We start from the raw sequence: 16,492 nt of genomic DNA, 5'->3' as shown, positions 1-16,492 counted from the left end.
CTTACCTTTTCCCAACAAACCTGCTTGAGATTCTGGTGCCACCTATTGGTGGTTCCTCTTCAATACAGCTAGAGTCAGAAAGGCACCCAGTCAAGATTTCCCTCTTCAAAAAAAACTTTTGCTATTGAAGACCACTGACAGGAAAAAAAATATGGTATCTAAAAGGCTGCACTACAGTTTAAAAAGCAACTTACTTAGAAGGCAGAATACTGTGGGGGTGGAGTGGGATAGGGGAAATATGTGAAAGGCAAACTAAGTCTAAATTTAAGAACAGGGACATTAAAAACTTTATTCAATAAATACAACAAATAATTTAAAAATATACTTCAATTTCAAAGCCAATTAAGAAGAAGAAGAGAGAAAGGGAAAAAAGTGGGGGGAGGAGGAAGGTAGAGGAAAAGAGAAAGAGGCCAAACAATGGTTTGGTTGGGCTGTGTTTCAGAGTGTACCACCCTTTAAAATTCTGATCAGATACTCATGACCCATAAACCCTTAGCCCTTGTTCTGATGGGGCAGCCAAAGGAGTCCACCAGCTGGGAATCATCGCTAAGCTCTGGATCAGAGCATTCTAGAGGCCGGAATGTGGGGGGAGTTTTAGGAGTAGTTCCCCAGTCATTCCTGAAACCATCCGTCCTAACTCCCAAGCAGGTTTAAATAGTGCAAACTCTTAGGCAGAGAGCTCCCAGCGGCATAGTTTCACAGGTGAGTGTCCCAAGCCAGGGCCTCCAGGAGACAAGTCCCAGAGTACCAAGGGGTCCAAAGCCACTTCGGTGAATGGGATCTAAAGGTGAAGAGAAGAGAGGCCAGGGCACAGAATAAAGCTCCTGGGCTAAGCCAGTGGCCAAGCCAGAAAACAATGCTGGGCAGAAAAGGGTTACAGTGCAGGTAGTCGGACACTGGATTCAACAGCTTGCCATCAGTCAGGGAAGGTGAAGCTGAGGATGCGTATGGAGCAGGGCCAGGAAGATCAGGAGAGCTGAGGGAGAACAGGAAAGTTGGCAAGAAGGAGGAGGCAGCTCAGCAGCAAACTCCGGGAGAAATAACCAGCAGCCCTCACAGATTTGTGATTGTCTCTTAAAAAGATTTATTTTCCCTTCTTGCCTGAATGTACAAAGGCAAAAAGAGTACAGTTTGTATATATATATATTTATATATATATATAAAAAAACAAGGAACTTGGTAATGTACACTTTACAGAAGGGAAGAATCAGGAAGACTGAAATTAAATCCAACAGAGCAACGCCAATGGAACAAAAGCTATGAACAGCAACACTGCCCCTCCAGCCCGGGCCTCCAGCTCGCCCCAACCTGCTCCCAATGCGGGGGCTGAGCACCAAGGCAAGCGGGTGGGCTGGGGCAGGAGGGGCTGGGGACAGGGCCCGGGAGGGGCTTGATCCCAGGAGGGGCCCATGGTAGGCGATCACTGGAAAGCTTCCTGGGATGTCCAAGTAATAAAACAAACAACAAAGGCCCAGAATTATGGGGCCAACTAGCTGCCCAGTTGCATCTTGGGGGCATCAAGTAGACAATGGGATGGTGAGAGGGAATATGGGATAAGTGACATTGGTGGCCTCAAAGCCAGTATACAATAATTCTCTAGCCCTTCTGCAGTCTTAACTCCTCCCAACTCTCTATGTCCTCCCATGGCCCCTTGAAACCTGGAAAGAAGAGACTCAAGAAATCACCATTTCATTTCATAGGGTGCCCTCTTACCCTTCTAAGCGCATGGTTCTTTGATCTTGTGATGTGTGGAGAGAGTTGGGTAAGAGAAGGAAATTTCATACATGTACATGTACAAGGCAGGAAAAGGGGATGAAGGGAACTGCCATACCTTAAAGTGAGGAAGTAGTTGATGTGGATCCTAAAGAGCAGCTCTCCAAGCCTTGGCTGATCTATCTGGGGATGAGACCCCTTCTCTTTAACTTCTCCTCTATGGGAAGCCCAGTGAGCAATGTCTGTGAGGGCCTGGGCAAGGGTGGCTCAGAGACAGGCTTGGTCTGGTGGTCTTGGCCCTTGGCAGCAAATTTTTCCAGGCTTTGCTTCTAGGGTGGGATGGGGTAGGGATCCCTGCTGAGCGTCTCATCCCTCTGACTAGGTCATGGATGCCACAGGTAGCTCCCACCTGTGTTTCTCCTCCCCATGTAGAGGTGGACAGCAAATCTTTCACTCAGCACTTGTCAAGAATCTCCATAGCTGCTGCTTCATGTTATTTCAGAGAGGAAACACTGGGCCCAGCAAGATCAGGATCTGCCACTGTGGCTTTCACCTACTCTTCTGAGCAGCTTCTGCTCTGAGGATCAAAGAGCCAAATGTTTTTTAAGAATAAAAAAGGAAAAGAAAAACCTGTTCTCTTCTGGAGAACCCAAGGCTGCCCAGCTAATACAGAAGTTCATCCTCTACGTTACAGAACGAGTGGAAAGGGCAGAAATGCAGGGCCATGCCTGCCCAATGTGAAAGAAAATTACTCCAAATGGTTTCTTTACAATATGTACAGAGTATGCTGCAGGCCAGTGCCACAGATACAAAACACACAACAATATTTAAAAACAGGAACAGAGAGGGGCCCTTGGCTCCACCTCACAGGAGCCCAGGAGGGCCTAACAGGCTGAAATTCAGTCACCCTCTTGGTTGGAGTGACTGAGGTGAGGTGGGGTAAAGGTGTCTGCACTAGCTGCTTCCATGGAGGAAAGGGAAGTCACTGCTCAGAGCACTGCCCATGAGGGCAGCAGGAGGCAGAGGGAATGATGGGAAAGAGGGAGGCTGTTTGGGGCCCTGCCAAGAGGTCTAAAACAATGTTTTTGTTTGCAGGGCTCTGAACCCAACTTGAACAAAAACGAGGATGTAGAAACCTAGGGGAAAGGTCTGTAGATCAGAGGGGATCCTCTTGGGCAGATAGTGACCCTAAGCCTCTCCTGTGTAGGGTGCCAGGGTCCTTGGAAATCAGCTACTACTGGGCATTGTGCTTACTACCCGCTATTTCCCATTCTCCAAACTGAGTCAGAGCCAAGTTCCTGCTCCTAGTCATTTTTGGCACTCTGGTCACACTCCCTTTTCTAGCCTACGCTGGTGTCTGTCAGTCTTTATGTCTCTCTCTCAATCCAGAGGGTCAAGGAAAGATAGGAGGGGAGAACAAAGGGATGATACCTCAAAAGCCAAGTAAGCTTCCCCACACCTTGGGGAAGACATGACCCCAAGAAAGCTACCAAATCATCATCACTTTCCCAGTACAAAGAGCATAAAGCTTCCATTGGGGTACTGCCTTTCTAAGGAGAGCAGAGAAATGTTGGCTGCCTCAAAGCACAGCTCCACTGAGTACATTCTGAGACTCTAATAAGTAATGGCTTGGATGTGTTATCCTGGGGTCTAAGGAACAAATAACCTCCCATAGCCAGTGGCAACTCAAACAAAATGTGTGTTACCAAGAAACACGGCTTATATTGGCCCACATGGAGGTTATAGATTGAGCTATATAAAATCATGTACTTGTAGACAGAGGAATTGGGCTGTATATATTTGTGGCCCCAAATGAGGAAGATATCAGATGGCTAGATGACAGGATATCTCCAAGAACTGCTGGGTGCTCCCAGGGCCTGCCTTCTGGGCCTTGCCCTAAGGTGACCTGGCAGACTCCAAGGTTCCCCATGCTCGGGGGAATACTAGTTGATCTGCCTGAGGCTTAAGAGCCAAGCAGTGGAAAACAAGAGGCAAGACCAGTGTGGGGATCCCCCTGGGAAAGGCACCAAGGGGTTAGGAGGGAAGGGAAAAGGGCAAGGAGTTGGGGATTAAGAAGCAGCAGGACTTAGTGGGGATGCAGGTTCTACTTCACAGACTCCATTCGTGCTCCAGCGCCAGCTTGCTCCCAGTGTCCCTAGGGAGCCCTGTGCTGGTGTTGGAACCCCTGCCCCCTGCCTCACAGGCAGCTCAAGGCCATGTTGGGGCAGATGCCTTGGTCTTCCTTTCCAGGCTAGGCTGTGAGCGTTTATATGTGCTCATGTAAGAGGGGAGAAGTCTCCACATTCAAAGACCTTGCTTTCACAATTATGTAGAAAACAACCCCCAATTTCTTTCCTGAGATTCTAGTTCCTCCACATGCTGCCAGTTCCCAGGGTGCAAAGCACTAGGGAGATGCAGAATCTGGTGATGGTGGTAATGATGGTGAGGGGTATGGCTGCTGTGCTGTCTTCAGACCTTACCCAGTGCTTGGGGACGGGGGGGGTCCCTCCCTGGTTGGGGAGGGGTTGGTACTGCTCTGGCAGCAGACCAGGGGCTTAGAGAACAGAGTAGTGGCTTCTCTGGGCTGAAGCCATGTTCCCCTGGTTGCTTCCCGTGCCTTCATCGCCACAGAGGCCACAAGAGTCATAACTGTGGCTGGGAGAATAAATATTTTTGCTAAGTACCAGCTCTCCAGCTCCTGAGGAAGAGGGAGGGTCAGGTAGTCCGGAGGTCTGGTGGGCGAGATAGCCAAGGGTCTGCCTTCAGTCATGGTGGAAACGGCAAACAGGATGATCAACACCATTTAACTGATGTCTAAATGGCACCTTCAGCACCTCCTTGGGTGAGCCAGTCCGGGCCCATGAAGCTGACTTTATCCGGGCACTTGGTGTCTGCAAGGGAAACATGGACAGATAACCAGGCACTCAGCCTGTTGGTAAAATAACCACAAGGTGGCACTCCAAGAAAATGAACTGCAGGAGTAGGCAGTATTGGTCCCTAGGGGACACTGTTTCACAGGCCCTCTCAGATAAACATGGCTTCATGGGAGACTCTTGTACAAGAGGCCTGGCCAGGGTTCCGTGGATTCCAGCCGGCTGACCCCTCAGCTGTTCCTCACTTAGGGATTCTGTGATCCAGGTAGCAACTATCCCTGCTTTATATGTTGCCCCAAATTAACAAAAGTTACTTACCACTCTCACCTCCTGGGGGGTGGGTAGAGTGAGGGAGTTGAGCCTTGTTGGCTGGCAACAATGGCTGTAGAAGAAAGCCCTGAGTAAGCAGGAGAACATGTTAGTGTAGCACTCACAGAAACCTTCCATTAACCATTTTCCCTGAGTTTTGGGGTGCTGACAGAAAAAAATCTGATAACTCAGCCAGATATATTTGCCTGAGATAGATAGTAAGGCTCTATTTCTCAGCTGAGTCTTTCTCTTGGACTGTGGGGAACACCTTGTTCCATATTCTTCTGACTATCAAAGCCAGTATTCTGGAGGAGTTTAAGAGTCCCAAAACTCCAAGGGAGGAAATCATATCATATGCTTTAATGACTGCAGGAGGTTAGGACTGTACACAGATTAGAAGCTCAAAAGAAAAAAAAAAGGATTACCATGTGGCAGGGAGGAAGGTACTAGCTGTGGGCATTACTACTGGGATGAAGATAAACAAAACAAGACAAAACAACAGGTGGTAGAGAAAACAGGCTTACCTGCTGCATAGGGTAAGTTGTACTGTGCTGGGAGCAACGAGTACCCCAAGTGGTGGTGGTGGTGGTGTGTGGACATCAGGCGCTGGGAAGGAGAGGTTCGGGGTCGGTCAACACTCCGTTCACCCCCACCAGCTCCCCCAACGCTGCTACAACTGCCACCACTCCCAACTACCCCACAGCCTCCTCGATCTCTCTCCTGAGAAGTTTTATCACTTATCTGGAAAGGAAACCAGAGACACAGAAGCACTAAGTGAGACACACACACACACACACACACACAAGTGAGATGCCCAGGGTCCCACCTTATGACCCTTAAAAGTGCAAGACACCTAAGAATCAAGAAGATGCCCTACTAGGGCCATTGCCCACCTTCTCCCAGACCCTGGATTTGGCCTTACTGGTCTTTGGGTAACAGCTAGCATCAGAGTACTTCTCTTACTGTGGGAGACTTGCTCTTGTAGTGACTGGCATGCTGCTGCAAGATGTCCAGGGCTTTGGACTCAGAGCTGGATTTACAACTGACACTGGGGCTGGCTCGTGCCTTGTCAGCATCTTCGCTACCTGAGACCTTGCTGCCATATGGGGAGAAAGAGTAGCTGGAAGGCAGGTAGGAACCTGTGGAAGAAGAAATCAAACAGTCAAAGAGATGGGAGAGGTAGAGGAAGCTCTGCTTTAGTGAGCTTCATTAGGTGGGCATCAGCTTTCTAACATAGTGTCTTTGGCTGAGACTGTTGGCTTGACCTTTCTTTACCAAGCTCTATAGGAAAAATTTGCTAAGGGATATTAAGAGCACAGCCCTATTTCCTACAGCCAACTTCCCTAGATCCAATAATGGTTCTTTGAACTGGTCTCAGATTCATCTTGAAGAAGTGATTTGATAAAGTAGAAAGATCACAGGATCTGGAGTCAGAGCCTTGGGCTCCAAACCCCACCTCTGAGACTTACTAGCTTGGTAACCTTGAGCAAATTAGTAACTGTTTTGAGCTTCAATTTCTTCATCATCAAAAATGAAGATATCAATACTTATTACTTAAGGTGATGGGGATGATTAAAAAAGATAATGTGCATAAATCTCAGAGGACTGTGCCTGGCTCAGGGCAAGCACTCAACGAATGCAACTGTGATTTTTATATAGACAGGTGTGGGTGACAGGGATAAAGGAACGCCTCAAGGGTAAGACAATTTCCTAATTCTGTTTGAAAAGCTTACTTCTATTTAGAGTGTGCTTTATAATAATGTCACCAGAACGTTGAGACTATTTAGGCTGCTGTAGGAAGCTGGGAGCCCTAAGGAGTGAGGCTAAAGAAGTGTCCTTCTGCCCCAGAAGCACCCCACAAGGCTCATTGGGCAACATAAATCAGAGAATAAAGAGCATTTTCTTCTAATAAGTTAAAAAAAATTTAAACACTATAAAGAGCTTATCTTTTCTAAGCTGAATCTAGCTAGACTTCCCCCAAGTCTGACTTCAAACTGCTCTTAACTGACAGGTGAACATGATCTTGCAACTGAATCCATGCATCCTTCTGGCCTGCATTCTGTTTGTTCTATGTGTCTCTCCGCTATGATTAAGCTGTAAGTTCCAGAAGTGGAAGGAACTCAATGGCTCTAGTTCTTTTGTACCCCCAACAGTGCCTAACACACTGCAAAATGTGGAGTATATGGTTTACAAATTCCAGCTGAGGGGAGACGGGAGTGATAGAGAAGGAGTTTTACTTTTAGTTGGCAATGAAAACTGACTACAGAGGCAATCCTTGAGCTGGAGAAAGGGAGAGAGAGGTGGTCACACAGACTATCATTATGGGTCATTCAAAGAGCTATGGGTTAGGGTGGCCACCTCACAGAACAACTAAGTGAAAAAATGGCTGTCATCTAAGTGAGCCTTAATATGCTTTAGGGCTGAGCAAGAAAACTCTGGATGTGAAATCTGTGCTTCATTCCCTGTCCAGTGAATGGAATAGCGGCGGGCACTAGGTGCTGTACCTGGGTAGTTCTGCATCATCACAGCAGGCATACTGCGGTAGCTGGGGTGGTTGGGGTCGTAGGATTGGCTGTAGGAATAGCCGTGCATGTAGGGGATGTAGGACTGGTGCTGGGTGAGCGGGGAGGACACAGGCACATGGACACTTGGCCGAGGCTCCTTGCTCCCAAGGCGAGACTCCTCCGACGTGGGCAGCTTGCAGTCACTACTTGTGCTTTCCTTCCCATCTTCCTTGGGGACAGAGTCCTTACTCCGACTCCTTTCCTCCTTCAATTTGCGGTCCCGCTCCTCCTTCCACCGCTCATCCTCTGACTTGATGTCTGAGTACTTGGCAGGATAAACATATGTCCACATCCGGGGCTCTGCTTCCTACAACAATCACAGAACAATGACTGGGTGTTATACAGATAAGAGATATATTTCAAGCCCAAGGTCCCAGTAGAACCACCAGAGCAGACAATTACCAGACACCTGGGGCAGAGTAGGATCTTGGCCTCTTCTGATCTTGTTTATAATCCAACTCTGCCTGCTTTTGTTTAAAAAGCCCCTGCCCCTACCTCTGCACCCACCCACAGGGAACAAGATGGGGCAGGGAGAGAAAAGGAAAATCCATCTGTGCATCAGTGGATGTTTTCTAGGTGAGAACATGAATTCTGGGGAAATGACTGAAACAGAAGAATAGACTAGAATAGAATAGAAGGCTGCCCCTTCCAAGATGTTTAGGTTGTTTCACTTCTTCAGAGCAAACTCAGGGGGTGGAAAGCTTATAAGTGCCACTCAGGTCAGAGGAGGCAGGCATAACTATTACACAAAGAGGGAAGGGAAGACGGAAGTCTCATGCGTAGAGCAAGATACAAGATTCCAAGTTCCTAGTTATAACTCAATCTATAAAATCCTTGTTAAAGAAACTCAGTAACAGTAATATACTTTTGACCTACTCTAAAAAATGGAGACACCATTAATAACTCATTTCATAGGAACCCAATAGTAAAAGAAACACTGGAAAAGGAATCGAGATACCCGGGTTCTAATCCTGACTCTGCTAGTGAGATCTCAAGTAACCCCAGACAAATTAAGCTAACTTGTCTGGGCTCTTCTTATCAAATGGAAAAACCACCTATTATGAATGCAAAAGTGCTTTTTAAAAAAACAGTATATGAATCCCAGTGCTCTGGGAGGCTGAGGTGGGAGGACTGCTTGATTGAGGCCAGGAGTTTAAGACCAGCCTGGGCAACACAGTGAGACCCCTCTCTACAAAAAATTAAAACATTATCTAGGCATGGTGGCATGCACCTGTAGTCCTAGCTACTTAGGAGGTGATGGTAGGAGGATCGCTTGAGCCTAGGGGTTGGAAATTGCAGTGAGCTGTGACTACCTCATTGCATTCCAGCCTGGGCAACAGAGAGAGACTCTGGTCTCTACAAAAACATAAAAATAAATTGGCTGGGTGCAGTGGCTCATGCCTGTAATCCTAGCACTTTGGGAGGCCAAGGCAGCTGGATTACTTGAGGTCAGGAGTTCACGACCAGCCTGACCAACATGGTGAAACCCTATTTCCACTAAAAATACAAAAAAAAAATTAGCTGGGCATGGTGGCATGTGCCTGTAATCCCAGCCACTTGGGAGGCCGATGCGGGCAGATCACCTGAGGTCGTTTGAGACCAGCAGCCTGACCAACATGGAGAAACCCTGACTCTACTAAAAATACAAAAAATTAGCTGGGCATGGTGGTGCATGCCTGTAATCCTAGCTACTCAGAGGAGGCTAAGGCAGGAGAATTGCTTGAACCTGGGAGGCAGAGGTTACAGTAAGCTGAGATCACGCCATTGTACTCCAGCCTGGGGAACAAGAGTGAAACTCTGTCTCAAAAAAAAAAAAAAAAAAAAAAAGAAAGAAAAACTAGTAATAATCAAAATTAAAATAAAAACATTAAAGTGGTTTACAAAGGTAAAGAATCCTTAAAATTATACATCTCTCCTGCTAACCTCAATTCTGTTGAACCCCTACATAAGGACAGCCCTTATTTGTGAGGAAGACAGAAAGATTATCATATGGTATTTCCACTTCCTCCCAGGGCAACAGTTACCTGTCGGTACCAGAGTATTGGATCCACTTCTGCCTGTCGACCACACTCAGTGCCTGTCTTGGCCTCAGAGGCCTCCTTGCTTAGGTGGCTGGCGTCACTCAGCTTCACTTTTAGGCCTTCAGGGGCCTGGCCAGGGAGTTTTGAACAGTCATCTAACTTGGGAATGATGACTGATTTGGCTGGGTCAGCCCCTGCCTCCTTGGCCTTGCCGGGTCCTGACTTTACCAGGTCTGTCAGGCTGGGGGCCTTGGTGAGAGTTGGTGGAATTGACGGCTTTTGCTTCCACTCTTCCTTGAGTGCTGCCTCCCGCTCCTTCAGGCTCATCTCTGCCTTCTTGTCCACTCCCCGCTGCTGCTGCTCTAAACTCTGCCGTTTCTGCTGTTCTTCATATTGCTGCCGGTAAGCTGTGTTAGTGCTCAGAAGGTGGGTGTGGTAACTCTGGTCGCTGTAGCCATAGGGAGGCACGTAGGCATACTGGTTGTAGTACAGAGACTGCATATACATGTTGGGACGCTGCTGGATGACTGAGGGCTGCTGACTGGAACTGCTCAGCTCAGGCTTCTTTTCCTCACAGACATCGTTCTTCACTTTCCCTTCTATGCTCTCAGGTTCCTCATCCTTTTTAGTCTTTAGGGCCTGGCTCTCCATTCCTGCCTGGCTGCTGGGGTTCAGAGCCCCTGGGCTGGACTGTGCATAACTTGGAGAATAGTAACTCTCAAAGCCTTGGTAATATGGTGAGTCTTTGCTCTGAGGCTGAGGAGGGAAAAGAGTTTTCTTAGCCCCTTCTTTAACCAACTGCTCAGCGTCCTTTGATTTGACACTGTCTATCTTGCCCTCCCCATCCTCCCCAGCATCAGAGATGTCAGAGTATGCAGGGCTGTTGGTTTTGACTGAGCTGGCTTCAGCTCCATTCTGGGTCACTACATGTAAGGGAGTTAGGGGCTGAGTAGGGGTAGTGTTTTCAAGGCGGCTACTGCCTCCAATGGAAGGGCTGGGGGCATTGTCTGTGAAGCTGTAGATCTTGTCAGCTTCAGCCTTGATGCTAGCCAGTCGGCTTTGGTGGGGGTCTGATGAGCCATTTAGGAGCCCCTCCATTTTCATCCCATCTCCTGAAGATTCCCTGAATGGGCTCTTGCCTTCTTCTGCTCGACACACCTTCCCTGGGGTCAGAGGACTTTCAAGTTCCTTCGAAGATTCTTTCTTTTTTTTGTCTTTCTTTTTCTTATCCTTGGCTGGAGTCAAGGCAGGGTTGACTGTGAACGGTTCTCCCATAACAGTGGGCTTGGGCTGAATGGGCTTAAGCTGGGGACTGTTGGGCATGGTTTGCGCCACTGTGGCGGTCAAGCCTGAGGAAGAGCCTGGGCTTGCTGCTGTAAAGGTGGTCGTCTGGAAGGTGTAGATTTGCTGTGGGGGGATGGCAGGAGCAATGGGACGGGCTGACTTTAAGCTCTTGGAAGGAATCTTTTCAGGTTTTAAAGTAGGTTTTTTACATTTTTCTTTTTCCATACACTTCCTGTCTAAACAATCAAAGGCATCATTGCTTGTTTCATCCATCACTGAGGGTCCATCATCAGAGCCATCATTGGATAAGGCCCCAAGGTCTGTGTCCCCTTCCCCACTCAACTTTTTCTTACAGAGGCCTTTTGTGCTGAATTTGCTTGAAGGAGAAGGGCTATGGGGCTCTACAAGCCGAACTTTGGGGGTAGCTGAGCGGGCAGGGGACAAGGAACCTTTCTGTGTGACAGATGCACCATTGCAGCTCCCAAGATCTGCATGGAGAATAGGTTCCTCTCCATACTCACTGTCCCCATCTGCTTCCGGCTTGCTGTCATCATCTGTATGGGCATGAGCTTGGTGGTACTTAAGTCCATTGATGTGCTTGTACTTCTTGTTGCAGTTTGGGTGGGGGCAGTCAATCAGGACTGGGGAGGGACAGTTTCTGTCCAGAATAGTGGGTTCTACCTTGGTCCCAGGGAGTGGGCCAGTGGCTGAGCCCATGGAATTAGTACGGACACGTTTGCTCCCTTTGGAGTCCTCTGAGCTAGAATTCAGTTCCATGTCTGAAAGAGGTTTGTTTTTCCGCTTATTAGCTGAGGAAGGGCTGGCCTTGACATCCTCAGAAGTGCTGCTGGCAGGTGGGCGATGCTCCGAAGAATTCTGGCTGCCCCGACGGCCTTTGCTATTGGCTCCTGCTCGGGTTTTGCTGCTGCTACTGGTCCCTTTGCTGTCAGAGGCTGTGGCTGTCTCATTAACAGGTGTGTTACTGTTGGGACGCATGCGTTTGCCTCTACCCCGACCATTGCGCATTTCCAGGTCGCTGGTCGGGGAGTCACAGAACCTTGGCAAAGGATAAACACAACAGGATATTATTAAGAAGAGAAAACATCTTTAAGCCAGTTTGGCTGTAGCCTCCAGAAGAACTATCCAGATGATGACTATCATTTTCAATGAATACGATTTGTTAAAAGAAATTCTGATTGGGAACTGCACTAAATGGCGAACTCCTGGGATGCTATCTGCCTGCTAGCTACATATTATTCCCCAACATTCACCTCGAAAGCCGTGCAGTTTGTTCCATAAGACAAACAGTCATGTCTACATTTCCTATATGCACCCACAGTCATGGTTTCAGAAAAGATGTTAGAGATCATCCAGGAAATTGAGGCCAGGCATGCTAAGTGACTTGTCCAAGGTCACATCATTGATTAACAGCAATGTACGACAAGACCCTAGCTCTACTTTTAGCCCAATGCCTTTTTCCTACACATCTCACTATGAAGATATAGAAAGGAAGAGCAAAGCACCTATCCATTGAACAGTTCCCTAAACATCAGATATAACCAAGAGTACGTGAGTTCTTTGAATGTCTGGAGATCTGCACCTAGGGGTCATTCCTCATAGGCCCTAAAGTGGCTTTTCATGAAACTTAAAACACTTCCTAGAATTAAACCTTTAGCTAAGATTGGTTCCCTTGTAGATCTAAAGATGGTTTTGACTCTCTTGTCCCAGGGGGCAACTGCAGTAGGTTGTTTCTAAGACAGTAGGAACCATAGCTATTGCAGAAAAAAGGCAAATTTTGTCAAATATCTCCTTTGCGTTCCCAGAACAGTCCTACTGTAAAGCTACTTACTGCTTCCCTGTTATCAACCTACTCACTCAGCTCCTATCCCTCTGTATTCTTGTCTGCCCAAAGCAGAAATAAGTCCTTCCAATAGGTTTCTCAGAAATGCAAAGGGAGGGTGTAAAGAACTTTGCAAACTTGTTTTGGCTCATCTGCTTCTGATTCTTATCAGGGCAACTATTATGGTCTGAATATAGTCTTATAAAAGTCTAAGCCTCTGGAGACCTGGCCCAGCATCTCTGAAAGTTAGGAGGCATAAATAACCCTAGGTGGAACATAATCACATCTGAGAAAAAAAAGTGGTATGGAATCAAGAACTTTAAAATACCTTTCTGGGATATTTCTGCCCATCTTTGTTTCATGGAAACAATGGGTGAACTTTTTCTAAAACAACTGTCCAGATAATAACTACCATTTCCTTTTTCTTTTTAGATGAAGTTTCGCTCTTGTTGCCCAGGCTGGAGTGGAGTGGCATGATCTTGGCTCACTGCAACCTCTGTCTCCTGGGTTCAAGCGATTATCTTGCCTCAGCCTCCCAAGTAGCTGGGATTACGGGCATGTACCACCACATCCAGCTAATTCTGTATTTTTAGTAGAGATGGGGATTCTCCATGTTGGTCAGGCTGGTGTCAAACTCCTGACCTCAGGTGATCCGCCTGCCTCAGCCTCCCAAAGTGCTGGGATTACAGTGCCCAGCCCCAATAGCTATCATTTTCAATGAATATAATTCAATAAAGGAAACTGTGACTGCATGGGAATTGCATTAATTGGTATGCTCCTAGGATGTTACCTTATGTTAGCTGTAAATTAACCCCAGCACTTGGGTTCCCCAAACCCTGACAAACTGGGCACTAATATTAGGAACAAGCTATTCAGTACCATTGACTGAAATAACCATCTAAAGGTCAAATTGCAACATGAAAAGGTCCTTGTGAAACCCCTATGTTCTAGTAGAGTTTATAAAACTAAAAATGTTCTTGAGTTCAAATTTCTGAGGAATAGCTACCATCAATGAATGTTTGCTCACTCATGGTTAGAAGTTATGGCTTTGGTCTCAGGGTGACTTTAATAATTCCAGACAAAGGCTTAAATAGGATTTTCTCCCCATTTCCCCAACATATCCCCTGAACATTTTACTTTTTTTTTCCCCTAATTTTAAAAACATGGAACACTTTACAAATTTGCATGTCATCCTTGTGTAGGGACCATGCTAATCTTCTCTGCATTGTTCCAATTTTAGTATATGTCCTGTTGAAGTGAGCACCCCCTGAACACTTTAATACATAATTCATTCAGTCTTCTTGAATGTCAATACAGTACTTTCCCTGGTATCTACACCATCATGTCCTTTAAAAGTTGTGTCTATAATTCAGCAGGATAAAAGTACAAGAGATCACCAATTAGAGTGGTTCAGACTAATATAAACTAAATAGCTGTAAGTGCTTACCTTGGAGGTGCCCAATCATGTCGTGTGCAGTCAAGAAGTGTACCTACATATGTCTTGTTCCTCCATGTTACATTTACCACCAACATACCTGGAAAATAAGAGCATATAGATATAGACAAGACACATCCCATTTGCCACTGAGAAGACTGTTCTTTGGATCAGCACTCTGACTTCTATAAGAGGGTTTAGGAGATGTTCTGGGTACCAATGGGACAAATAGGATTGGGCCAGAATAGTTCCATAGGAATTGCCTACAATGTCACTGAGGCCCCTTAGGATGGGTAAAAGTTGTAAAGACTTCATGGTCTACAAAAAAAATAAATAAAATACTCAACAAAATATATATATATTTTAAAAAAAAAAAAAAAAGACTTCATGATCTGGTCAAGACACATTTTATTTTTATTTTTGGAGATGGGATCTTACTCTGTTGCCCAGGTTAGAGTGGAGCCTCAAGTGATCGTCCCTCTTTAGCATCCCAAGTAGCTGAGACCACAGGGGCATGCCACCAAACCTGGATAATTAAAAAAAATTTTTTTTTTTGCCAGGTGTGATGGCTCACGCCCGTAATCTCAATACTTCGGGAGGCTAAGGTAGGCAGATCACTTGTTACCAGGAGCTCAAGACCATCCTGGCCAACATGGGGAAAACCTGTCTCTACTAAAATTACAAAAATTAGCTGGGCACGGTGGCGTGTGCCTGTAATCCCTGCTACTCAGGGGACTGGGGCAGGAGAATCGCTTGAACCCAGGAGGCAGAGTTTGCAGTGAGTTGAGATTGTGCAATTGCACTCCAGCCTGGGCAACAGAGTTGCACTCTGTCTCAAAAAAAAAAAAAAAAAAGGCTTTTGACTAGGTAAGGTAGTTACTCCAAAATTCAAAAGGTAACAAAAAAAAAAAAAAAAGGAAAAATCCCCAACAAACCCTAATATAAAATGAAGTGTCCCTTCTGTCACTGTTCTTTGGTCTTCCAGTTCCCCTATGTAGAAACATCGAAAAGTCTTCCACAGATATTTTATATGCATATATAGCAAATGTTTATACATTCTTCCTTAAATGGTAGCAATATACACAATGTTCTGCACAATGCTTTTTCCATGTACCCAAATATTTTGTATCATCCCATATGTGGAGACAGACAGCTACTTCATTCTTTTCAGTGGCTGCATTTGAAGGGACATTTAGGTTGCTTCAATCTTCTGCTATTACAAATAAATGGCAATGAACAATCTTGTACAAATGTTTCATCTTATCTGTAAGAATATGCCTGTAAGATGAGTTCCTATAAGTAAAACTGCTAATCACAACACACCTGTATTTGGAGTCCTGATAAATACTGCCAAACCACCTCCAAATTGCCTCAAAGAAGATGTACTCATTCATATACCCATTTATAGTAGCCCAAGAAATACCTCTTCCCCTTTTCCTTTGGCAACATGGTGTTCTCATTTTGTTCTTTGCTAATCTGATAAAAGAAAAATTATGTTTTATATAGGGTTTTTTTTGTGGGGGGGGGCATTTAAATTCTTTTAAAGACAATGTCTTACTATGTTTTCCAGATTGGGCTCAAACCCTTGGGCTCAAGTGATCCTCCGCTGTCAAGACCATTTTGCTCAGGATGGTCTTGAACCCCTGAGCTCAAGCAATCCGTTTGCCAAAGTGCTGAGATTACAGGCATGAGCCACTGCACCTGGCTCCATTCAGTCTTTTACCATTAAATATATTCAGTTTTAGCTCCAACGGGGGGGATACTAGAGATAAAAAGAAAACCCAGGGAACTCATCACCTTGTCTAAGGTCTTGAGGCCCATAGCTGGTCTGCCTTCTTTCTTCTACCTTTCACAGTCTTGTTATATTTGTTTTATATATAATTTCCAGGGTTTTTAGTTATATTTAGTGGGAGGAATAGGGAAAAATCTGTCTACTTCATCTTCTCTGGAGTGGAAGTCCTGGTTAATTTTTATTGGTTATCTTTCTTAAAATTAGATTTCTATTATTAACATTTTGGTTTGCAGCCTTAGAATGAGTGGGATGTTTTTGTTTTTACCTTTTCCCCTTTCTCTGTGTCATGACTTTGCAATTTCTTTCTTCTGGTCTCCTAAGGACTCAGTCCAGTAGGTCTTCAAATGGCCTATGCCACAGTGAAATTTAGGATATCACAGTTATATTCTAATAATGAATCAGCTTGAAACTGTCCTTCCCAACTCCTTAAAGCTTCCATCCTCCACTCCTCAATTAACTGTTTTAAGCCTCCTTTCATAACGCTGGTTGGGGGTTAGCTTCTTACTCCCCTGGCCTCACATTCTTAGTCTATGAGCATTTTTAGTATCTATTTACCCCTCAGAAATCACCTCTCATGTACTATTCTTTGTTCCCAGAATCTAGAGGTCAGCCAGTCTCCACAGCTTCAGCATCACTTCTAGTGACTTGCATCTCTGTTTAT

The 16,492-nt window shown here is 45.8% G+C and overlaps 1 protein-coding gene and 1 non-coding gene across 3 annotated transcripts in view; both read right to left on the bottom strand.

Annotated features, from left to right (window-relative positions):
• Positions 1–269: 269 nt before the first annotated feature.
• ZNF609 (zinc finger protein 609) overlaps positions 270–16,492 on the bottom strand; it is a 239,442-nt gene continuing 223,219 nt past the window's right edge. The window contains exons 4-10 of one of the 2 annotated variants that reach the window (XM_064361417.1): positions 14,052–14,139; positions 9,484–11,821; positions 7,400–7,766; positions 5,859–6,034; positions 5,420–5,636; positions 4,905–4,983; positions 270–4,604 (exon numbers count right to left, since the gene is read on the bottom strand). In XM_064361417.1, the coding sequence (XP_064217487.1) occupies positions 4,910–4,983; positions 5,420–5,636; positions 5,859–6,034; positions 7,400–7,766; positions 9,484–11,821; positions 14,052–14,139 (3,260 nt within the window). In that variant the 3' untranslated portion in view covers positions 270–4,604; positions 4,905–4,909. The remainder of the gene's footprint in view (positions 4,605–4,904; positions 4,984–5,419; positions 5,637–5,858; positions 6,035–7,399; positions 7,767–9,483; positions 11,822–14,051; positions 14,140–16,492) is intronic. The other variant, XM_012443057.3, reaches the window with a different exon arrangement.
• LOC135268767 (U6 spliceosomal RNA) lies at positions 13,762–13,868 on the bottom strand. The gene has a single exon (XR_010337120.1). It is a non-coding gene; the product is annotated as a U6 spliceosomal RNA (small nuclear RNA).

This window comes from Aotus nancymaae, unplaced genomic scaffold (genome assembly GCF_030222135.1).
Source record: "Aotus nancymaae isolate 86718 unplaced genomic scaffold, 86718_ANA_hifiasm-v0.15.2.pri h1tg000041l, whole genome shotgun sequence".
Lineage (NCBI taxonomy): Eukaryota > Metazoa > Chordata > Mammalia > Primates > Aotidae > Aotus > Aotus nancymaae.
The sequence above is the reverse complement of the archived record's forward strand: the minus strand, read 5'-3'. Positions and strand labels throughout refer to the sequence as shown.